General features: G+C 49.7%; 1 protein-coding gene across 7 annotated transcripts in view; it reads left to right on the forward strand.

Moving 5' to 3' along the window:
* The window catches only part of NEK10 (NIMA related kinase 10), a 244257-nt gene that overhangs the window by 206611 nt on the left and 12328 nt on the right, over positions 1 to 25318 (forward strand). For all 7 annotated transcript variants that reach the window (XM_074984426.1, XM_074984427.1, XM_074984430.1 and 4 more), the window contains 4 exons: positions 12919 to 13029; positions 21473 to 21581; positions 23679 to 23731; positions 23825 to 23880. In XM_074984426.1, coding sequence (XP_074840527.1) covers positions 12919 to 13029; positions 21473 to 21581; positions 23679 to 23731; positions 23825 to 23880 — 329 coding nt within the window. The remainder of the gene's footprint in view (positions 1 to 12918; positions 13030 to 21472; positions 21582 to 23678; positions 23732 to 23824; positions 23881 to 25318) is intronic.

The following is a 25318-nucleotide window of genomic DNA, read 5'->3' on the forward strand; positions in this document are numbered from 1 at the left end:
CATGGCCATCCTGACAGCAAGCCATGTGAGGCTACATGCTGCCCGACACGTGGCCAACTTCCTGCAGGATTCCTGCACGGTGCATCTGGAGCACCCCCCGTTCCAGCCCTGCTGTCGTCTCTGGCGGTACCCCACCAGCGGGGAATGGTGGGATGACATCATCCTAAGAGAGTGGGACGATGACCAGTGGGTCCACAACTTCCGGATGACTTGGGCCACCTTCATGGAGCTGTGCCATTGGCTGGCACCAGCACTTCACCACCAGGACACCCGCATGCGGCCCGCGCTACCCCTGGAGAAACGAGTGGCCATCTCTCCGTGGAAGCTGGCCACCCTGGACAGCAACCGCTCGGTTGGCCACCAGTTCGGGGTGGGGAAGGCCACCGTCAGGGTCGTCCTCCTTGAGGTAAAGCACCCAGGGCCACACACCCTGGCAGGTTCCTGGAGATAGGGGTCCCAAGGTGTGGGGCCCTGGTGAGTGGGGTCCCTGGGAGGGGGTTCCCAGGGAGCGGGGCCCCCATATGCTGCCACACACTCACGGGTGCCTGTGCCCTCTACCCTACAGGTTGTCACTGCCATCAACAGGATCCTCCTGCACCACCTGATCCACCTTGGGGATGTGGACGCTGCCATGGCTGGCTTCCAACAGCTGGAATTCCCCAACTGCATCAGTGCTTTAGACAGCACCCACATCGCCATCTGGGCCCCACCACACAGCCGGGGACAGTACATCAACCGCAAGGGCTACCACTCCGTCGTCCTTCAGGCCCTCATGGATGCCCGAGGATGTTTCACCGACATCTGTGTGGGATGGCTGGGCAGGACCCATGATGCCCGCATCCTGCAGAACTTGTGGCTTGGCCTCAGGAAGTCAGAGGGCACCTACATCCCCCAGTGGGAGCTGCCGGTGGGGGACGTGACCATGCCCCCATGCATTGTCACCGATGCTGACTTCCCACTCCAGCTCTGGCTAATGTGCCCCTACACAGGACACACCAATGAGAGCCAGGACCTCTTCAATGCCTGCCTCAGCCACGCCAGGAACACCGTGCAGTGGGCATTCGGCCATCTGAAGGCACATTTCAGGTGCCTCCTGATGTGCCTGGAGGTAGGCCTGCCCAGCGTACCGACAGGGTGCGCATACGGGAGGCCCTCCTGGAGATCTTTGCTCAGGGGCCCCCATGACCTCACCCTGCTCACTCCATGCAACCCCCCTCCTCGTTCTCACACCTGCCCCACCAGCACCGCCCTTGCCATCCCCACCTGAGGAAGGACACATACATCGTTAAATAAATTCAACTGCTATGTTTGGAACAGAAAGAATGTGTGACTATTTACGGGGGGGGAACTATTTACACATGGGGCAGGGGTAAACTATATACATGGGGAGGCGGGGGGCCTCAATCCTCCATCGGAGTGGCTGGTCGGAAGCCACGACAGCCCCTGGAGCTGTGACCGCCCCGGGTCCGGGGACCATGGTGGGGCTGGGATGGGGCAGGTGGAACAGGGAGGTAGGGCTGGACCCCAGGGTGTGTAAGAGCTTGGACTCGCGGGGAGGAGTGGAGGGAGCCCCAGATGGCTCCTGCCGCTTGGTCAGGGTCATGCTGGCTGGATGCAGAGCTACAAGGGCCATGGGGGCAGAAGGGGTGTGGGGGGGCTGGGGAACAGGGAAGAGCTGGGGCAGAGGGGGGTGGCAGGGAAGAGGGAGAGGCTGGGGCGGGGAAGGGGGAGGCTGGGGCAGAGGGAGAGGCTGGGGGGGCGGGGAAGTGGGGAGGCTGGCGCAGAGGGGGCTGCTGTGGGAAAGGCCATCCACGGAGCAGGCGGCTGGGACAGGCGGTTGGCACCAGCCTGGGTCAGGGTGTCGAGATACCTGGCCACCCGGTCCAAGGCTGCCCGCTCCATGGAGAGCCATTCCTGCAGCAAGTGGTTCTGCTCCTGCCATGCAGCCATGTGGGCTGCTGCCAGATCATCTGCCCAGCTGCAGCGGTGGCTCCTCCCACCACAGTGCCCAGTCCAGGGAGGTGTTGCCCCTTCACCCTCCTCTGTTGCTGTGGGGCTCCTGAGCACGTCCAGGGGACTGGGGTGGCTGGCAGATGCCGAGGCTGCGAAGACATAAGGTGAGAGGGTGGTGCCCCATCAGTCATGAGCCTGGGTACCATGGGCCAGCGGCCTTGTCCCCACCGCCATCCCACCCTGCTTGTGGTGAGGGGCTCTGGGGTGGCCTGTTTTCTGTGGGGTCCATCAACGTGGGGCCAGTAGAGTGGTTGCCCCAGCCCTCCCAGGCTTCTGACCCTCATGGCAGCCCATGGCCCCGTGGGGGCCCAACCTGGCAGCGATGATGGCCATCCCTGGGTCCCTGGCCTGTGGCCATGTGCCCAGGCCTGTACTGGCTGTGTCAGGGACCGCCCCCTCCCCTGCATGACCAGTGCACCCCACGCCCGGTCCTCCTGGGGGTTCCTTGAGCGGTTCAGGGGAGGCCCTGGTGGAGGTAGCCTGGCTTGGGCCTTCGGAGGTCTCAGCCATGCACAGCGGTCCCTCACTCCCACTGTCGCTGTCCCCGGTGCCAGCAGGTACTTTGGGGTCTGCAGTGGGAGGTAGGCATCGAGGGTCCTGGCTGGGGCTCCTCACCCTGCCACTCCGGCTCCGCCGTGTCCAGGGTCTCCCTGAGTGGTGCAGCCTCCCTGGGTCCCAGCAGCTGGTGGAGCTCCCTGAAGTAGGGGCAGGTGGCCGGTGCTGCCCCGATTGCCTGGCTGAGTCCCTTGCTCAGGCATTGCCCTGCCATAGCTCCTTCACTTTGGAGTGGATCTGGTCGGGGGCCCAGAGGGGGTGGCCCCTTGCAGTGATGTTGCTGGTGAGGCGGGCAAAGGTGTCTGTATTTCTCTTCGCCCCTCCATCTTGAGCAGGACGTCCTCCTCCCCCCAGACAGCCAGCAGGTCCCAGATTTCAGCTTCCAGGCAGAGAGCCCCCCTCCTTTTTGGGGGCTGCCCAGAGCCCTGGGAACCCTGTCACCCAGACCCCTTGGCTCCACAAGGATCCTGGGGGGTCTTGGCTGCTGGCCATCAGTCCAGCCACTGTGAGGTGTCACTTTCTGGGGGTGCTAGGGAGTGTCGTCTGGCCACCTCGTGCTCCTATGGCTGCCAGCACACACTCAGCTTCCTGCATGGGGTTTCTGTGTCCCTACAGCTTTAAGGCACCTGCAGCTGACAGCCACAGAACTCTGGCTGCTGGTGGGAGGGGCGGGCTCTGTGGAGGACTTTTCATTTCGAAATGGCATCCAGGGAGCGGTGACGCACATTTAATTCCGAAATTAACATCAAAAGGAGGCGTTATTCCCAACACTGGAGTGGAATAACCCTTTTGAAATGAATGCCTTTTAATTTCGAAATTAATTTTGAAATGAGCAGTTGCTGTGTAGCCTCTCTCCTGCTCATTTCAAAATTGCCCCTCATTTCGAAAATTATTTTGAAATGAGCTGTGAGTGTGGCCACAGCCAAAGAGAGTAGAAGCTGTAACTTCAAGCTGGTACTAAAGCAAAACTATAACTAGTATAAATCTCTTAGATTGTACTTTCAAATTGCGAGCATAACAAATGATTTCACTCTCCAGCCGCATGGCTACAATTCAGTAGTAAGGGTCAGAATCACTCATTTTAAATACATGCCACTTTACTCTCCAAAATTCACAGTTGGTATTTGGCAAGAGGTGTTTATCACCACTGGAGCTTTGAGATTGCTGAGCAAAGTTGGTTTAATTTTCTTTTAAAATAGAACAGCCAAAGTGAATTTATACATATCTGACACACTAGGAGTCGTTAACCTATTTTACATCCCTGAAATGATTATATCTGTCAAATGTAAAAAAGTACTGGTAGTGAATCTCATGGGCCAAAGAAAAGAAACTTCTCTCTCTCTTTCTTTCTTTTCTTTTTTTTTTTCTGGTTTAGAAAAAGAACTGATTAAATTTAATAACAACAAGAAGTCCTATGGCACTTTATACACTAACAGATATTTTGGAGCATAAGCTTTTGTGGGCAAAGACCTGCTTCATCAGGTGCATGAGTGGGTCCAGAGAGGGGTCTGAATATATATGCTCATGAAAAAGAGGGAGTCCCAGTTAAGAGGAGGGTCAGGGTTGAATTTAATATTAGCTTGACAGTGTGGCAGGTCCTCTATCTGTTCAGTAGAGTGTAGTAACAACGAGCAGTCCTGTGGACGCTTATAAGCTGTGTCTACATGTGCACAAAACATCGAAATAAGTGGCCCTCTTTTGAAAGAACATGAGAAATATCCACACAAGTAACACCGTCTTTCGAAAAGGAATCGAAGGAAAGGGCACAGACGTCAAAATCCGAACCCTAATCCCATATCAGGAAGATGTCCCTCTTCAAAAAACTAAATCGAAAGAGTACATGTGTAGATGCTCCACATTCAGCTCTTTCGAAAGACAGGTCTGCCGTGGCGCCGGTCAGCTGGAGTGCAGGGCTGCTCCAGCCGGTAGCAGCAGGGCTCTATGGCCCCTACATCTGGCTGCCTTGAAGCTGCATGCACTCAGGAAACCCATGGCTGGCAGCTGACAGTGTGCTAGGAGCAGCCCCTGCATGTGCTGCAGCCCCGCACTGCAGCCACGGCCAGCAGCCAGCCCTCACCTGAGCCCCATGTCTCCCCCTTCGAGACCCCGCAGGACCCCAGGGCTCCCAGGGGGAGAAAAAAAAGGGTCCCCTCGTGGACAGAATGGGGCAGTGGGACCTCCTCAGCCTGTCACAGGAGGAGGAGGTCCTGCATGAGACGAGGGTCAAGCAGCACAATGTTGCTGCCTTTGGCCGCCTGGCACAGGGCCTCCTCGCTAGGTCCCATCCGGAGCCTACTGCAGAGCAGGTATGCTCAAAGGTCAAGGAGCTGCAGCAGGGCTATGCCCGGCCACAGACCAGGCCAGCCACTCTGGGGCAGCCACATGCCCCTACTACTGAGAGTTCCAGGTGATCCTAGGGCCCTGGGACAGCTCCCCACCCCCGGCGTTGCTGGACACTTCGGCTGATGAGCTGCAGCTGGAATAGGAGGAGCGACCCAGACCCCAGAGGGCAAGGGCACCATGGAGTAGTCAAGCAAGGAGGGAGATCAGGCTATATACATCCCCTCCCACTCATCCAGCTGGGCGACAGGGAGCCAGGCATCCCCCAAAGTCATCGAGGGACCCTCTCGTACGTACATGCAGGGGTGCACACCTGCTCTGCAGGGTGGGGGCGACGCAATGGCTAGTTGGCCGCACACAGGACCGGTGGTCCCCGGCCACACACAGGCCAGCCCCATATGATATGCAGTAACCCGCGGTGGCCCACCCGTGGTGCCCAGCACCTGCCTTCAGTGGACAGCGCCGCAAGCTGCGCATGGGGTGGCGGACAGTCAGTGCTGGACAGCACCCAGGGCCTGCACACTGCAGGCCAGTATGGGCCACCTGCAAGAGAGACCCCCTGGATGCACCCCCATTGGCTGGGAGGCCCAGCCCGTGGGGGGTGGGTCACTGTCCCTTGGGGGGGCCCATGGGAAGGGCTCAGGCTGGTGGGCCACAGCCAGTTCCCCTCCATCCAGGGCACATTACTGACACGCTGTCCCCTTCTCCATACAACCACACCATCCATGGACTGCGAGAGCCCTGTGCTGTCCCTCATCCCTGAGAGCCGCCCCCCCGCAGACCTTGGAAGTGCCCAGATGCCACCCCATGCAGCGCACCATCGGGGCCATGGCCGGAGGGTTCCTCGCTGAGCCAAGGAGGACCCAGCCAGCCAGCACTAGGCTGAGGTGGCCAAGCAGCACCTGCAGGTCGCCGAGGCCAAGTTGCAGTGCCAGAGAGCGGCCTGGAAGAGGCTGCTGAATGTCCTGGAGGGCATTGGTCAGACCCTCCAGGAGCATGCGGCCAATGTCACCCTTCTCTTCCCCCCACTCACCCCCGGCAGCTCTCCCTGCTGAGCCTGCCCCTGCTGAGACTGCCTCCACTGCCCCCACTGGGCCCACTCCCTGGCCTTACCTGCCAGTGCTCCCCTCACCCTCTCCTTCCTGCCAGGGACCCCACACCAGGGAGGCAGGGGTTCCAGAGTCCGGCGGGGCTCATGGTCCACCAGCCCGTCTCTGGAATGAACCCTCCACCCGCTTCCAGGTTAGATTACCCCCGCCCCCCTTCCATGTTCAGAGTCCTCCCACCCCCTTCCAAGTTAGGTCCCCCCCACCTGTACATAGTTCATGACACATGGTCTCAATAAATGTTTATTTACTATTTACCACCCCATGCTGTGCTCCTCAGGGGGAGGGTGGGTGGTGGATGTGTGGGTGTGGTGCTGGTGGGGGTGGCGGATGTGGGTGTGCATGTGAGTCAGAGGTGGCCATCGGCAAAGGCCTGCCTGAGGGCCTCCTGTATGCAGTGTCCATGCCGGTGGGTCTGGAGGATGGGGCCGGTGCCCGGCTGCTCATAGCCGGAACCGGCCAGAGGGACCCCCCTGGGGACTTAGGCATCCCCCATGCCCTCCACAACATTGTGGAGGACACAACAGGCACCCACCACCTGGGGCACGTTCAGGACCCCGATCTCCAGCTGCATGTGGAAGCACCTCCACCACCCCTTCAGGTGCCTGAAGGCCTGCTCCACAACGTTGGGGGCATGGTTGAGGCGCTGATTGAATGCCTCCCAGGTGGGGTCAAGGTGTCCCATGTACGGCCTCATGAGCTACAGCTGCAGGGGGTCCACTGCATCTGCCACCATATAGAGCAGCATGGTGACATCCTCCACCACTAGGATCTCCCACTGGGGGACAAACATGCCGGCTGCCATGCGCCAGCAGAGCCCAGAGTTCCGGAATACCTGGGCATCATGGGTGAGGCTGGCCCAGCCCACATAGATGGCAGTGAACTGGCCCCTAGCATTCATCAGGGCCTGGAGCACCATCGAATGGTAGCCCTTCCTGTTGAGGTACTGGCCAGCACGGTGTGGCGGGGCGCAGATGGGGAAGTGCATGCCATCCAAAGCACCGGTGCAGTTCGGAAAGCCTAGATCCTGGAAGCCAGTGACGGTGTTGTCCAGATCCGCCAGGCGGATGACCCTATGGAGCAGCATCATGTTGGTGGCTCTGATGATCTGCATGCGGGGGGGGAAGGGGGACGTGTGCTAGTGCAAGTGTGGCAGGCCGTCTCCCCCCTCCACCTTGGGCCCGTTCTGCCCCCTCTCCCATCTGGCCCCCTGCTCCCTCCTATCCGGCCCCTTGCAGCAGTGGGTTCCCCTCACCCCAGCCCCCACCTCTGGGGGATGCATGACCCAGACCTACCTTACCTCAATAAGTATGGCCCTGACGGTGGCCTTGCCCACCCTGAACTGTTGTCCCACAGAACGGTAGAAGTCTGGGGTGGCCAGCTTCCAGATGGTGATTGCGACCCGTTTCTCCAGGGTGAAGGCTGGCTGCAGGAAGGTGTCATGGTGTCGGAGCGCGGGGGTGAGCCAGTGGCAGATCTCGTCGAAGGTCTGCCTCGACATACACAAGTTTTGCAGCCACCTTTCCTCGCCCCCCTTCCCTAGCACCAGGCACTCCCACCAGTTGGTGCTGCTGGGGTGGGTCCAGAGGTGTCGAGGGACCCGGGGGGGGCATCCGTGGTGCCCTGAGTTGTGGGGGTCCATGGCCCCAGGGCGACTGCCCAGCCACCCAAAGAGATTGGGTACAGCTGCAGCTATGGTGCACAGCAGTGCGTCTGTGATGAGGATGTCCTCCTGCAGGAGCTGTCGCTGGGCCCCCATCTTGAGCACGAGTGGGCTCTGCCGGGCTGGGAACAGTTGGGCAGCACTTGGCTGGTGGGGGGTGGGGGTCTTTAAAGGAGGCAGCTGGCTGCAGCCCCAGAAGGGCTTGTCAGCCATGGGACCCCATCTGCGGCGTTTCCTGCCTCCCTAATTTGGAAAGAGGGCTTGGAGCCTCATGGATGCTCTCTTTTGAAAGACTGCAGTGGCACTTCAAAAGAGCGGATCGAAATGTCGATCCACTAATGGTGTCAAGTGCTCCCTTTTGACAGCTGCTATTTTGACCACTGAACGTCAATTTTTGCCCTTTTGAAAGGGTGCTCACGTATAGGCACAGCTCTAGACTAACAGATTTTTTGGAGCATAAACTTTTGTGGGCAAAGACCCGCTTCATCAGGTGCATCTGATGAAGCGGGTCTTGGTCCATGAAAGCTTATACTCCAAAAAAAAAATCTGTTAGTCTATAAGGTGCCACAGGACTTCTCGTTGTTTTAGCAGATATAGACTAAGACAGCTACCCAAGTGTAGTGCAATTTTCCCTGTCCATGTGTGGTAGCTGTGTGTTGGAGGGCTCACCTGGAGAGATGAACAAGTATTTCAGGCTCTATACACATTAAATCCCAGTCCCTCTTCTCAGGTGGCCCTCTGAAATGTTAATTAGAACCATTTGTGTTTATCACCTGATAACTAAGAATGAGGTTCACCTACCAAACTCATTTCACCCAGTCCACTAAACATACAGTAAAACTTTGGATACTGTTGCCACTTTTAAAACCATGGGGACTAGTGAGAGTTTAGAGTTCTGGGGATATTCTAGTTGGAAGTAGAACTTAATATTAATTCGGTAATTATTTGATGCAGTTTTGTTTATTTATAGAAAATTTATAAACATGCTTTGTCTGTGAATACAGAAAGAACCAAATACAAGGACACAGGCCCAAGAACGCTCTTTTCAGTCTGTCCTCCCAGTCCAAAAACCACTCCCCAGTGTTTCTTCCAGAGATGCCACACTTACAGATGCTCTTTCTGGCATTCTGTTTCTCAGGCTGCATCTGTGCTAGCGAGCAGACAGTGGCACAGCTGTACCAATGCAGCTACATTGCTGTAAGGTCACTGTTGATATTATTAATTCACCCCACAGAGCAGCAGTCCCGATATCAATGGGAGGAGCTCTCCCACCAGCGTGACACTGTGTACGCACTAATGCTTAACCAAGTACAACTTATGCAGCTGTGGAGGGTGGAGTGTTCACTGCCTGAGCCACACAAGTTCTGCAAACAGAATGGCAGTCAGTATGTTTACTCAACACGGCTTTTAGCAGTAAGGCTGTGTCGACAGCCCCATCACTAAAAATCTGTGTGTGTGTACACTGTTCGTCACACGTTTGCTGACAAAATACTTCCATGTTCGACAAGGGAATTTTGCTTTGTTGTCAGCAGAGCACTCCTGCCAGCAAAGCAGCATTCACGCTTACGCTTGCCTTGGACTTGAACACTTTGTTGTTCAAGGAGAGAGGGGTGTTAATCATCCGGGAACAAGAGAAGTTTTGTTGATCACGTGCAAGTGTAGACACAGCCGTTGCCTCAAGCTTTGTCTCTACTACAGAGCTTACACGAGCCTGCCAGTACAGCTGCTGCAGTGAGGTTGCCCATGTAGACGCTCTGTGCTAGTGGGAGAGAGCACCCAGCTGGTATAATTGAACTTCCCCAACCAGTGGTTTCCCACCAACCTAGTTCTGTCCACACCAGTGCTTTCTTCTTATGAAACTTCTGTTGGTCACAGGGACATTTTTCATACCCCAAGCAACAAAAGGTTTACTGAGAAAAGTTCCGATGTCGACAAAGCTTTTGTCTCTCCATTTTTTATTTGTTCTGCATCCCCTTGATACACCCACCACTGCAGTTACAATAAGCTAGGAGACCCTCCCACCCCACCCACACAGTGCTAATTTCTGGCCAGACAGATTTTGTTTTAGGCGCGTTCCCCCAAGTGTTCATTACAGCTATCTGAAATGGAGTATATTCACACTCAGTCTCCAAGCAGAGCCCAGTGTCTTTCCACAGTAACAATGCTTTCAATTCCCACAAGAATTCAAATGGTGACCTGTAGAGGAAAAGTTCAATGCCTTGTAACCAGTTCCTTTGCGAGTTCCAATCCCCTCACTGTTTGTTTATTTTTTTACAAATCTGAGGAAGGACAGGTAGCTGGCTTTTAAAACGCTCAGTTGCAGATCTCGGCTGACAACTAGAAGCCAAAGTTTACAAGGGAGAGTTCCTATTGCTGGTTCTTGGCTGTCAGCAGTCTTTCCAATCCTGTTTCCATGGAAACAGGTTTTGGTCTGATATCTGAAAAATAATGTAAGAGCAAGATTACAAAAAAACATTATGTAAACCCTTAGCCTTATTTTCCTTGATCTAACAGCTGATTTAATGGAAACAGAATCTGGAATCAGGCAGCAGCATTTGAGATCACTCTGGTTATTTTCAAATGCAGCTGATTGTTCCCAAAACCCTGTACCGCACAATGCCCCTAACATGTGCAGGTATGTGGTATTAATGTTAGGAATATTTAGCATCTGATTGGTGGGAAGTTCTTAAGGGCTTACAACTCAACATATAAAAACACTGTGAAAAGAAAGCGGTAGGTGTCTGGATGTAACTGGTTCTGATGAAGCCCTTTATGTGCAGAATCAGATCCTGATCTCAATTTTGCCTGTGTAAACCAGAAGTAACTCCATTAAAATGTTGATGTAGTTGTTGTGGATTTATACCAGAGTTGTTCTCACAATTATTCCCCGGGGGAAAAAAAAAGAAAGGAAAAGTACAAGCAGACTTAATAGCTGGTTATGTGGTATTAGCCTGAACAATGGTTTCCTGTGTCAAAAAGTTTCCATTTACAGTTTGAGCCTTTCTAGTCTGGCACCCCAAGGACCTGATGTGCAGAACTAGAGAATTTGCCATATCATGGGAGGTCAATATTGTCTTATAGCATTACCAATACTTTGACATCTTACTGGGCTCTTAGAAGACATTTAGGGATAAACTGGCAAAATAATAGCACAGAGAGCCAGGACTGGTGGCTGGAAACAAACCTTGTGAGACCATGGGAAACCTATCCTATCTCAGAGAGCTGGGGGAAGACCTTGACAGGTTATTGAGTCCAGTCCCCTGTACTCACAGCAGGATCAAGAACCATTGTGGACAGCTTTTTTTGTCATAATTAAATCTGTTTGCCCCAGAACCCTCTATGCCCTCCTCAAGGATTGATCTCACAACTCTGGGCTTAGTAGGCCAATGCTCAAACTGCTAAGCTATCCCTTCCTCCACCCTGCACATGCCCACATGATGAGTGGTCATCTGGCTAATAGAAATCATGCCCGATTACAGATATTGCCTGACGAAAGAGCACTGGATGACAAAGGTTCAATCTGTGTTTATAAATAGCACTTGTTCGTATACATTTATGAAGAGTAACATAGGTAAATCACACCTATGACATATAATTCTGGTCCAGATGCTTTGAACACATGGACCCTGATTCTTCACTCAGTTATTCTTTGTGTAGCTATTTGCATCTGTGCACAGTGATTGCATCAAGTGTTACTCAATTATAATGGTAGTTTTATACCCTCTGTGCACAGGGGTATGCGATTATGCAAGATACCAGGCGGTAGCAAATCAAGTCCCAGATATAACACATGTTATAGGGTGACTATATCCTCCATATTGGAATGATGGCAGAGATAATTAAAAATGTTGCCCTGACCATAGGGCCTGACTAACCACTGGGACTTTGCATTTATTTCTAAAGCAGAAAGGGGTTTTAAAAGTGCAAGTAGAAAAAGATTTAATCCTTCATAAAGAAGATGGTTCAGATGGTCTCATATGTTAGCCCTTAAGAACTTTTAGCCAGTCAGATGATGAATGTTCCTAATATTAATACCACATACCTGCACAAGTTGGGGGCATTGTGAGGCACAGGGTTTTGGGAACAATCAGCTGCAACTGAAAATAACCAGAGTTATCTCAGCTGCTGCTGCCAGATTCCTCCTCTATGAGACCTGTTTACACCTTCTGGAACTTGCCACAAGTTTTGCTTTGTTAAGCAGAGAAAAAGAGGGGAATACATTTTGATGCACAGGAACATAATTGGAATATGCTCCTGCATTGATATAAAACCAAAACTTTTATGGATGCTTTACAGACAGTAAAATATGAAGTCCCTGTCCTGGAAAGCTTATAGTAGAAGGGGCAGATTCAGCCACATTTTGTCATATTGATTAGTACATTGGGACCTTAAACTGTGGCCATTGAAATGAAGGGGAAGATTCCCATTCACTCCATTTTGCATTTCATCAAGACTTTTTCCACTGATTTCTATCCAGATGACTGAAGATAACCAACACAAAATCCAGTTTAGGCCTTCTCCTCTGGCTCTGCTCTTCCTAGGGTACCTTCCTTCAGACTGCGTAGTCCCAGGTGCTAGATTATTTTGACCAGAGGAGCCAATCCTAATCTTTCCCTCCATATCCAGGATGAGTATAACAAGCTAGCCTGTCACACTGAGCTGTGTCCAGTTACCGTCTACAGTAAACCCTCAACCTACACAGCTTCATGTTGCACGTAACTCGCTCTAACGCAAGTTAAGCGGAACTTGACGCTGCTTTGCAGCCCCTTCTCCCCACTTTCTCCCAACCTCATGGCTGTCAACCTGACAGCTGCGCCACTGGGAGAAGGCTTTTAGATCACCTAGCTGCCTGCAGCCAGGAAACTGATCAGCCCTAGTGAGCTGATCAGTTTCCCGGGTCTGCAAACGGAAGGGAGCTGGGAACCAAGAGGCAGCCTGCTTCCCATCTAACCCCACCCCGACTTTCACAAAAATTTGATTTACGCGGGAGTTGCAGGAACACAACCCCTGCATAACTCGAGGGTTTACTGTACTTAGATTCCAACACCTTCTGACAGGGGGGCTGAAAAAAGAACAATGTTATATTATGCAGTTGTGTACCATTTATTGGTTGGCTGTTTAATATCATTTTATGTCATATACATTGTAACTATCATTTTCAAAAATGCTGCTGTGGGAAATGTGTTTTGTAAAGAAATCAGAACTCAGTTGTGATAACAGGTGTTTCTCTGTCTCATCTAGCTTCCTCCAGCTTTGCACTGCAACTTGAAAAGAAGAGTTATTGAGAGATTCAAGAAATCTCTCTTCAGCCAACACAGCAATCCATGCAACTTGAAACTAGAAGTTAAAAAGGTATTGTAAGACTTAATATCCATTATGATCTTCATCTCTTTTCTATTTCAATTATGCTGTATGCATTAAGAAGCACTTTATGGAAGTTAATTAAGATATACTGAATTGGTTACGTTCTTCATATTTATTGTCTAATTTGGTAATGAAAAGTAAGTATATCTGACACAGTAAAAATACAACAAAAACATGAAAAAATCAGTATTTTTGAATAATTAAATCTTTGTCATTGTCCCCACACTTTGATTCCGGTATATTTTTTAAGTAATATCACAAAACATTTGACTAATTTGAAGTTGTTTACAATTATTATGGAAAACATTTAGGCAAATGCTTTAGCCATCTTTTAGTTGTAAAGTTTGAAGGTCTCCTGGATAAGCAGTGAAGTAGAATGGTTTTGGGTTTTGTCTTTGATCAGTGGTACAGACATAGAAAATGGAAAGATCCAGCCAGCTGCTAATAAACAAAAGATAAAATTCACCTCATCAGAGATCAGAGAACTTGTTTTTTTTCCTTTCATGGATAAGATCAGAATAGTAGTAGGGGGGGATTTAAAGTAAGACCGCAGTAGATCAAACAGTTACATAGACGTTTTCAGCAATGTATTTTATAATATAATATGATTCTCATATCTTTCTTTTATAAATATGAAATAGATTTTTTTCAGTTCTAAGCATAATGCTTAAAGGAAAATTAATGCTTACTTAATTTTTTTAAAATGTAAATGTTTCCCGTGCTCAGTAGTCTCAAAATGGGCCTCTGTCAACATAAATATGCATGCATTTTTATTAATTACGTACCAAGAGATGTTTCAGTTCAATACAGAATAAACAAGGTTGCATTTATCTTATCATTTAACCCTCCCTTTTCTTTTCTTGGGATCAAATTGCAACTGTTTGGCTACATCTACACTACACCGCAATTTCAAAAGGATCCCTTTCGAAATGCACTTTTCGGAAGAACAGCCTTCGAAATTGCGCGTCCACATGCACAAAGTCCTGATCCCCTATTTCAAAAGAGCGGCACAGCATTTAGAAAGGGAGCGTCTACATAGCCACAGCCGCTATTTCGAAATAACGGGCCAGGGAACTCCGTGGATGGGGTTGCATGGTTGCAAAGCCCTTCTGGAGCCTGCAGCCAGGCTTAAACCACTCCCTTAAAGGTTACCCCCCAACACTCACACTCTGCATGTGTTCTGGGCTTCAAGGCTTGCCACAGCACTGCAGACCCTGTGCAGGTACCTGAGCTCTGCCCAGGACACCATGCCTCCCAGCAGCTGTCTGAGGAGGTGTTCATCTGGGCTGTGGCCAGCCTGCTGGCCATGCTGATTGCGGCTCTCCTCCAGCAGCAGCGGAGGACCCGTTGCCCAGGCCCCTCCTGTGACCGTCTGCCAGGGACTATTGCAGTATCCCCTGACCCTGCTGATCTGGCAACACTGGATCTACCCCACCAGCACTGAGTGGTGGGATCATCTTATTCTGGAGGAATGGGGTGACAACTAGTGGCTGCAAAACTTCAGGATGATCAGGCAAACCTTCAAGGAGCTGCGCCACTGGCTTGCCCCAGCCCTCCAGTACCATGACACCAGGATGCAGCCTACATTCCCTCAGCAGAACCCACTCCAATCAGCCACCAGTCTGTCAGCCATAAATTTGGAGTAGGCAAGGCCACCATCGGGGCAGTCTTGCTTGAGGTGAGCCCAGCTCAGGCCACACACCCACCATGGGGAGGGGGCCATCAGGCAAGGGGGCTCCCTGCAGGTTCTGGGGAGGTGGCCTCTGGAAGCGGTGATGGAGGGGGGCCCTGCCAGGAGCCAAGGACCATCCAGCCGTGCACTTACAAACATGTCTGTCTTCCACCCCATGCAGGTTGTCTGGGTGATAAACACCCTCCTCCTACCCTGGGTCGTCACCACTGGGGACCTGGACGTTGCCCTCACCGGCTTCATGGAACTGGGCTTCCCAAAGTGTTTTGGCATTCTGGTTGCGATGCATATAGCCATCCATGCCCCAGACCACAGTGCGTGTGCTTTTGTCAACAGAAAGGGGTACCACTCCATGGTCATCCAGGGACTTCTTGATGCCCAGGGCTGGTTCATGGACATGTGCATGGGCTGGTTGGGCAGCGTCCATGACATCAGGGTGTTTAGAAACTTGTGGCTGGAGCACACGATGCAGGAGGGCACCTGCCTTCCCTCGCGGGAGTTCCCAGTGGGACACATCACCATGTCACCCTGCATCATGGCTGATGCTGCATACCCCCTGCATCTGTGGCTCATAAGACCCTGCACAGGATGCACCAGGCCATCCCAAGACCTTTTCAATGCATGCCAGGAACACCATTGAGCAGGTGTTCAGGTGTCTCAAGGGGCACTTTAGCTTCCTCCTCACGAGCTGGGAGGTCAGCCTCCAGAATGTGCCCAGTGTGGTTGCAGCCTGCTGCGCTCTCCACAATACTGTAGAGAAAAAACAGAAGCCCTTCATGCAGGGCTGAGCTGCTGAGTCTGGTGCTGGTTACAAGCAGCTGCCTGCTGCATCTGTGCTGCAAGGCACAATGGGACGGGATGTGGGTCAGGGAGGCCCTGAGTGAAGTCTTCACCTGGGACCTGCAGTGACCCTCCCCCACCACACATCCCCTCCTACACCCCCACCCCTCGCTGCTCCCCCACCACACACCCCCTTTGTACCTCCACCCCTCACCATTCCCCCAACACATGATAGGGACACGGGAGTAGGAGTGGAACTTTAACTCTTTAAACTGTAGCAAAAATAAGCTTATCATATAAACATCTGAACAGGTGCCTGCAGCTATATACATGGGGGGAAATATATACAAGAGGGATCCAGGGGTGGCACTGGAGGAAGGACCGAACTTGGGGGGAAGGTGCTGGGTGCAGGGGACTCAGTCATCCACCAGGGTGGGAGGCCAGGATCCGTGGTGGCCACAGGTGCCTCTACTGCGGCTGCAGCCTCAGCCTTGCCAGGGTGTGTAGGGGAAGATGCAGGGACTACAGGTGCTGGTACTAGGGGGGCCACACTGACCACCAGCCACCGTGCCAGTTCCAGGTGGTCGACTGAGGAGATGTCAGCTGGGATCAGGGCAGCGCTGGAAAGAGCTACACATGGAGCTGCAGAGGGCGGGGGGCTGGTGAGGGAGAGGGAGGTTGATTGAGGTGGGTGGCCACAGCCTAGATGAGGGTTTTCAGGCAATCTGCTACCCACACCCATACCTCCCACTCTGTTGCCAAGCAGTCCCAGATCATGGCTGTCATGTCCCACATGATGGCCTGGTTCACCACCGCCTCCTCATCCCCCCATCAGTGATGGCATCCAGCCCCACAGCAACTCCGCCCAGCCCCGGGATGGGATGGAATGGTGGCCTCCTGTCCCTCTGCTGCTGGGGGACAGAGAGACACCCCATAAATCCTGTGTCCTGACCCCAGGATCCAGGGCCCCTGCTCGAATGGACCCCACTCTGCCTCCCCACTCCCTGATGGCCTGGGGGCCCCATGGGATGCCGGATGCAGATGGGTCCCCGCATGGTGAGGCTCATGGCTGGGATCAGTCACCCCTCCATTCCCTCTCCAGCTGTGTGGAATGTGGGTCTGTGTAGGGGAACGGGCACTGAGTGTCATGCGAGTGAGTGGCTCCCTGCCAGCTGTGACAGGGACATCCCCCGCCCCAGCCCCCAAGGCATCCTGGACACCAGGTACCACCTATCTGCTCCCTTTATGAAGACTGGAGATGCCCAGCTGGAGGGGGTTCCTGTTGAATGGTCCAGAGGGGATTGTCATGATGAGGTTCCCATCACTGGAACCCTCATCACCACTGCTGGCGTCTTGGTCCTGTTCCTTTGGGATGTGGATGGTGGCACCTGAAAGTCCTGACTCCTCCTCCTCTGTGGCTGCCTTGGCCTCGGACTCAGTGGCGGGGGTGGCTGTGTCGAGGAGCTGCTCAGGAGGTGGTCCAGCTCCTTGTAGTGGGGGCCACCAGGTAGGAGGTTCGCATGACCAGCTGGCAGCATCTCAGCTACACCAGTACGCTGGCCTCAACTCTTTACCTTTGCACCACACCTTGTCCCCAGTGCGGCTGGGGAGCCTCCTGGCACTGGGGCCCCTGGAGATGTGGTCAAATGCATCTGAATTGCAGCAACACAACCTGGTCTGGAGGAGGACCTCCTCTTTCCACAGAGGCTGAGGAGATATTTGAGCTCCTCCTCAGACCGGGGGCGGGCCCTTCTGGCTCGCTGCTGGTTCAGCTCCTGGGAGCCCTGGGCGGACTCATCAGGGGACCCCTTGGGGACATGGGGCTCCTGGTTACTTGCCATTGGCACATTGGGGGTGGCAATCTCTGCACTTTCGTGATCTCCTGACATGTGTTGCTAGGTGCATATTTCCTTAAATGTGGCTGGCAGTGACCATAGAGCCCCACCTGGGGCTGCCAGACAGTATCCACGCTCCTGTGGGCCGCTACCATGGCGGACCCACTATTTTGACAGAGGGACTGCAGAGTGTCTACACACATCCTATTTCGAAGTTGCATTTCAAAATAGGGCACTATTCCCAATATGGGAATGGAAGAACGACTTTGAAGTGCAGCCCTGTTACTTCGATTCTAATTTCAAAATATTGTATAATGTGTGTAGATGCTACATGATGAGTTTTGAAAAGGGGACTTACTTTGAAATTATTTTCTAAATAAATTGCTAGTGTAGACATGGCCTTTGTGTTTATACTGAAAAAAGACTAAATTTTGGTGTTAAAAGTTCTCAGTTCTGAACTATGTCAACTCCTGTTACATTTTCATTAGCCTGCCAACATTTAATTATTTTGAAACAACATCTTTCAATTCAAGGCAGGAATTCTTAGGCAGCACTGAAAGTGACCTCTAGTGTTGAAGCCAAATCACTTGCTTGATTGTCAGACAGTCTGTTAGCAATAAATTCAGTATCATCATTTCAAAATTACTGAAGACTTGCAAACATTAAAGGACATTTTTTTGGTCAGGTATGGATTCAACCTTTTTGACTGTGGGTCACATGCACAGAAGCAGTGTGGTATAAGAAGCTGATATGTCTTCCCACAGAAAGAGAGTATTTGGAAGAATGAATTCAGTTCTGAATATCTTCTTCCCAGAAAAATGTAGGCAAGTTGGAAGCAGTCAATAGAACAAAGAAAAATTTTCAGGGGGCTGAAAGGACTGATGGAGGAGGAAGAAGTAAAAGCTATTGCAAGTCAATGGGAGTTGGCTGACAAATTTCAGTATCTCAGCCGAGGATCACCAACATGAAGGATAGGAGTAAACTGGGTGAAATTAGGTGGAGAAAACTTCAGAAGAACACTTCTGAACAATGAGATCTCTGTACAATCATTTTCAGTTGGAAATGGAAGGCCTGTTGCCTAAAACATGTAAATTACAGTGAGCAGAACACGAGATTACAATAACACTCAAACAGGTTCCTGACATTGACAGAGGTGTCAGGGGAGTAAATGACCTAAGTTCTCTCTAAGCTGTGTGACTGGGCAGTTGCCAGCAGACTATCTAGTATAATGCAATTCAGGTGTCTCTATCTTGCCTGCCACTACTTCTGCCCTCTGCTTTGGAGCCACAGGCCAGCTGGGCCCAGGAGCCTCTTGTTTGCTGTGCAGATGTGGGGAAGGGAGGTGCTGACATCAGATTGTTCCCCTTCCCTCTGCCCCTGTACCTCATCTCTACTGAGTTGTGATGGGGAATATAACACAGCTGAGGAGGAGGAGGGGGGTTGCTGGCAGAGAATGCTGAGCTTAAACAAGCAGCCTTCAGACTGCTGAGCGCTGGTCAACATAAAAGGGCAGCATAACACAGACGTGAAGAATGTGCATGTGTATGGATGTAAGACCTGCTATACTAAAAAGCCTTCAAATCACAAGCTACAGATAGTCATAAACAGATGCCTGAGGTACATACTTCACGTGAAATGGGAGAGGGATAGCTCAGTGGTTTGAGCAATGGCCTTCTAAAAGCAGTTGTGAGTTCAATCCTTGAGGGGGTCATTTAGGGATTAGGGCAAATAAATTAAAAAGAAAGAAAAAGGGGGTGGTGCTTGGTCCTGCAAAGAGGGCAGGAGACTGGACTCTATGATCTCCTGTGGTCCTTTCCAGTGCTATGAGAGGTGTATCTCTGTATATTCACTTTTAAGACTTTGTCACAAATGAGCAGCTTTGGAACACAGCAGGACAAGAACCAATTGACATTGAAATCAAGAGAAGAAAGTGGGGAGGGCTAGGCCACACTCTCAGAAAACCATCATCCAGCATAGTCCATCAAGCTCTCACGTGGAACCTGCAAGGAAAACACAAAAGAGGAAGACCTCAGACAATGTGGAGAAGGTCTATTGAGACTGAAGGACAACAACTGGGGTACTCCTGGTGTCAGCTAGGAGTTTTGTCCCAAGACAGAGTGAAGTGGAGGAGACTTGTAGATGACTTATGCTCCACATTGAGTACAAGGATTAAGTCATAGATAAGTATAAAGTGGCAGCTCTGTCTCTCTGTCACGTGTGCACTCACACACACACACTGTCTGTCACACTTATCTCCCAACACATACTTGTATTGTTGTTGTTACTTCTTGCTACTGCTTTGGAAGTGTGTTATTTTATTTTTGACTGGTTTATGCATCTCATAATTTTTATTTCTCTTCTTATGCTTTAATTTAATTCTTTGGGTAGAGAATTCTAAAATGCCCAGTCCAAGGATCGGCAACCTGCAGCTCTTAAAGAGTCACTTCCAGCTCTGGATGCTGCTGCTGCTGACTCCTCTTGCAGCTCCCTCCCCTGCTGCCGCTGAAATAGTAGATCTAAATGTAAGTGGTTTAATGGAAGGATCTGACCATTAAACTAATTAAGTTTACATCCACTCTTTCTGTGGTGGCAGGGAGCTGAAATGCAGAGAGCTCCTGACTTGCCCTACTACTCGTCCCTCCAAGCTGCCACGCACAGAGCTGCCATGGCCTCCACTCCCTGGCAGCTCTATGCTGGGCGGATTCCACCTCTCCTCAGCCCTAGCACAGGGCTGGATTCAGAGAGGGGCTTTGAGGCTGTGGCCCTAGGCTGCCGGGGCTTTGGGCTGTAGCTGGTACAGCCCCTGTGTTCTGGGCCAGCCTTTCTCTGTCATTCCCTCCTACTCAGTGGAGCCATGTCTCCGAGGAGGGAAGCCCCACTACCCAAGTGGTCACACCCTGTCAGTGGTCATGGCTCAGCTCACCCCTGCCAGCATTCCTTCTGCTGGGCGCATGTGGTTGCCCAGTGTGGACTCCCCAGCCAGCACCATGGATGGATTAGTCATGGGAGCCAGTTTGGGGCTCAGAGGGGTTAAGCCTGGGGATGGGGATGGGTTTGTGGGATATGGGGGTGAAGCTTGGGGATAGGGAGGCCAGTTTGTGGGCTGAGGCAGGTAAAGCCTGGAGATGGGGGGCAGTGTGGGGGCAGATGGGGGTAAAGCCTGGGAAGGGTGGGGCGAGGAGGGTTGACAGGAACATTGTTCCTTTCTGCTTAAGAGCCTGTTCCCCCTCACCTTGCCCCCTGGTGCAGTGTTTTCCTCATTCTTATTTGCTCTTCAGTCTGGGGTGAATAACTCAAACTTTCTAACCAGTACAAATCTTTGTGTCTGGGCTGTTCTTAAAACAAGTTACAAAAAGTACGGTTTGATGTTATTTATTAAGGAGACTGTCTCATAGTCACACGCACTGTGGCTCTTGAAGTATTGATTTTGTAACTGAATTTGAAAAAATGGCACTTCTGGCTGTTTTGGTTGCAGACACCTGGCCTACCCTGTCCTGGGTGGAGTAATTATCCCTATGATAACTTTAAAAGATGTACGATAGCTAGGTTTTTTACTTCTACTGGTGGCACATGTCTGCTCACTACCTGGTTATGGTGCACATAATAGAATTGCTTCTCCACTTGAATGGAAGAAATTAGAGGGAACACTGGTAGACATCCACAAGCACTTTGATTCTCTGTTTTCATATGCTTGTAACAGCTGAAATCACAAGTGATGAAATCCCACTCGTAGAATATCAGGCAACATAAATATGAATTTAGAAGCGTAACTTAACATACCAAACTTTGGAAAGCTCAAACTATTGACTGTTTCTACCCTAGTTTTGAGAAAACACATTTTTTCTTTTTTGCTTTCATATAAATTTGCACATTGCTATTTCTTTCACATGTATGGTGGAGCTGTGAGGTTTATACAGGGTGCAGTTTGCCTGCCTTCAGGGTTTGATAAAAGCCTCTGGATGGAAGAAGGTTCATTATTCATTTGACTAGTTCTTTGTTCATTTCAGATGTATTGAAAGCCCTTTTCTCCGCTAACTCTGGATTTTAGGAGAGTGAAAAACTACTATCTGATGGAAGTTTTTGGTTTACGAAATGCAGGTTTAATATGATTTTTGCTGTTTTCCAGCTGCTCCAGGGTTCTCCTGAACAGATTGAGCCCACCTTTTTTACAGCAGATTGTCATTTATTACTTCACTCCACAGGGGGAAATGTATTGGCCCCAGATGACAGAAGAGGTAAGGAAAGCAAACAGAAGTCCATGATCTGAAATGCACTTTTCAAGTTGGGAAGATGGCGTTCAGATTGGAAGTTTTCAGTAAAGAGAAATTAACTCTTGTCAGTTACTGTTTTACTGACAGTTAAGTTGTTTGCTGAGCTGTTGTAAAAGAGAGTTAATAACATGGTTTGGGGTTCTCAAACGAGGGGTCATGACCCCTCAAGGGGGAGGTTATAGTATTTTTATGGAAGCAGGCGTGGTCATGAGCTATCAGCCTGCACCCCAAACCCTGCTTGGCCTCCAACATTTACAATAATGTTAAATATATATTAAAATGTGCTTTTAATTTTTAAGAGGGCTTGCACTCAGAGCCTGGATGTGTATACAGGATCACCAATAAAGGAGTTTAAGAACCACCACTTTAAAAAAAGTCATGCCAGCACCAGCATGGACCATACCTCCTTCCCATTTGAAAGAATATATTCTTGAGTTGCATGTGTGTGTGGAATTTTTCAAAGGAACAAATTGCAGTTAGGTGCCTACCTGCCATTGAAAGGCAGTGGGAATTTGGTGTTCTTCTTCAAGTGATTGTTCATGTACATTCCAGTTCAAATGCAATCCCTTTGATGGTTCTCACCCAAACACTTTAAACAAGAAGTGTGGGGATTGCTCTTGGGCAGGCACTTGCCACAGGCTGTGTAGGCTTTGAAGCCCAGTGACCTAAGCATGCCCCAGTGACAGGAACTCCAGGAAGGGGAGAAAGACCCTCCCAAGAGCTCCACTAAACTACAACTTGCTAATTACTGTACCATCTACAATTATTTACAATGGGGAAGTAAGAACTATATCCAATAAAGATGATTGTCTGTTAGAGCACTTGCTGGGACAAGCACAGGGAAGTTCTAGATAACCATCCCGGGTGGTAAAAAGGAACTGAGGAGGCGGCAAGGCAGCAGGGCTCTTTATAGCATGCCCATGAAAGCATCACTCCAAGGGGCACCCAGGCTGACTTTACAGCTACCCGTGTGCACATACCCCTAACTGGAATGGACATAAACTATGCATCTTGAAGGACAACAGTTATAAGAGGTGAGTAACCATTTTTTTCTTATTTGTGTCTTTGAAAATCTTCCACTGTGGTCTGAAGCAAAGCAGACACTGTACAATAAAGAGCTCTTATATTGTTTTTTTTTAAATGATTGCCCAATGGGACTTTAAAATGGAGATATATGTATCTCATAGAACTGGAAGGGACCTCAAGAGGTCATTGAGTCCAATCCACTGCACTCACAGCAGGACCTACCACCATTCCTAGCAGATTTTTTTTTTTTTTATAATCTAACCTATCCCAGAACCTTGTAAGGCCTCCTCAATAATTGAACTAATAACCTTGGGTTTACATGGCCTCTGCTCTAACCACAGCCCACATTGCTGATCTTAATGAGGCCTCAAAGTTGGAAAGGAAACAGTAAAATGTAATTCATCTGCTCTAGCACTCTCCATAAAGTATGGATGGAGTAAAGAGAGTCCAGAGAAGAGCAGCAAAAAAAAGTAAAGGCAGAGGAAATTTTAAAAACTGGGCATTTTTCATCTTGTGACAAAAGATTGAGGGGGAGACCTGATAATATTTTTCAGCTTTGTTAAGGGCTATTATAAAGAGGTGGTTTGTTCTCCATGTCCACTGAAGGTAGTACAAGAAATAGTGAACTTAGTCAGCAGCAAGAGAGATGTAGGTTAGCTATTAGGAAAAACTTTCCAACTGTAAAGGTAGGTAAGCTCTGAAACAGGCTTCTGAGGGAGGCTTGAGAATTCATTGGAGGTTTTTAAGAACAGGTTGGATAAACACCTGGGATGGATGGTCTAAGTTTACTTGGTCCTCCCTCAGAGCAGGGGGCTGTCCTTCCAACCCTACGTTTCTATGATTGTATTGTCATAATTGCATAGCAATGTCCAGAAGATTCCCCCCTCCCACCTGTGTACATGATCACATTAAGGTCAAAGTTAACCAGCTGTTCTGTTATCATTTTGGCTATTCTGTGATTGCTAGGAAACTCTGATGAGGAGTGTATAAGTCAAAAATTCTGCAGTTTAACATTGTCTGATGTTTGCTTTATAGGATTTCCTGGCAGTTTTGACATGGAAGAGGGAATGACCTATGAACAGATGCAGGTCAGCTTTTCACACTCCTTGTGAGCAGTTGTGTTTTCTTACTTTTACCCAAGAAATACATTTTTACTAACTTGTATTTACTTTAATGTGTAGTCTGTGATTGAAGAGGTTCTGGAGGAAAGTGGCTATTACAATTTCACTTCGAATAGGTAAGTTTCAAAGTTCACTTTCAAAAGAAAAAGTTCAATTGTATATTTTCTTCTGTTTGCTAATTGTAGGTTTCTCTGTCTTTTCTAAAGTAACATAATTTTATGGCACATAGGCATGGACTGGATAGAATTGATTGAAGCCATTTTAGCCAGCCTTCTAAATCAGCAACAGCTGCTGTATTTTTCAGTCAGAGAGAAGAATGATGTATGCTTGGGTAGCAATTTCCTCTCATTATTCCCTTTAAAAACTCATTTTAAACAAAAGGAACCTCTATCCCATTCATAATGGAAGTTTATTTTCTCTTAAAACCCTTCTGTAACAAGACTGAAACTAGTATACTCAGTATAATGGTTGGATACAACACATAAAGGAAGAAATGTAGGTGCTAACACAAAAGATCAGGGAGAAATGAAATTAAGATGTGTTTGAAACTATAGGCAGCTCTCTCTTTCTGTGTCTCTCTCATGCGCATACACAAGCACACACACACACATTACATAAAGGACTTGTCTACACTAGGTCCCTACTTCGACGGGAGCACGGTAAGTAGGGTGTCGGGAGATTATTAATGAAACGCTGCGGTGCATATGCAGCACTTCATTAAGCTAATTTTCCCCCCGCAGCAGCTTTGAAGTGTTAAAATTTTGAGGAGTAAAGGGACTTTGAAGTTGCCCAGGCACTTTGAAGTACCAGCGGGTGAGCCACGGCTACATACGAACCGACACTTTGAAGTTTAACACTTCGAAGTTGCTGTGGGGGAGAATTAGCTTAATGAAGTGCTGCATATGCACTGCAGCACTTTATTAATAAACTCCCGACACCCTACTTACCATGCTCCCTTCGAAGTAGGGAGGTAGTGTAGACAAGTCCAAAGAGACTTCTCAGTGAGGTATTACCTGGAAAGGTGAATAACACAAGCCTGGTCTTTCTAGTACTGTTTACTGGCTAGTCCTAAAGCACCTTCAGCAGGCTTTTAATAATTCACATTTCTCCTGTTGAAGAAGCAGTTCATCTTTGATTCTTTCCTAAGACTTCCCCTGCAGTTTACTCCTGTTGCCAATGATCAACATTTTGAAATGTGAGAGCCTAAAATTAAGCCTCTAAACACATATTTAGGTTCCTTAAATAAAAGTGGCTTGATTTTCAGAGGTGAGGAGCACCTGCAATTTCCTGATGCTTCAATAATATTTGCATAGATCTAATGAGGCTATTATATAAATGTATCGGTTATATAGGCATTTACCTCATGCATACTGACTGGCACAGAACAGCATAACAAAGACTAAATATAACTAGGCAGGTGTTTGGTGCATGTGGGCAGGAGTCTTTTACAAAAATTAGATTTAAAAAGAATCTATTTCATACTGGAACTATACATAGATGTTAGCATTGCTGCAAAGTGTGTGTGTATGTGAGCATATAGCATAGGAATTGGGT

The sequence above is a fragment of the Carettochelys insculpta genome, chromosome 2, assembly GCF_033958435.1.
Source record: "Carettochelys insculpta isolate YL-2023 chromosome 2, ASM3395843v1, whole genome shotgun sequence".
Taxonomy (NCBI): domain Eukaryota; kingdom Metazoa; phylum Chordata; order Testudines; family Carettochelyidae; genus Carettochelys; species Carettochelys insculpta.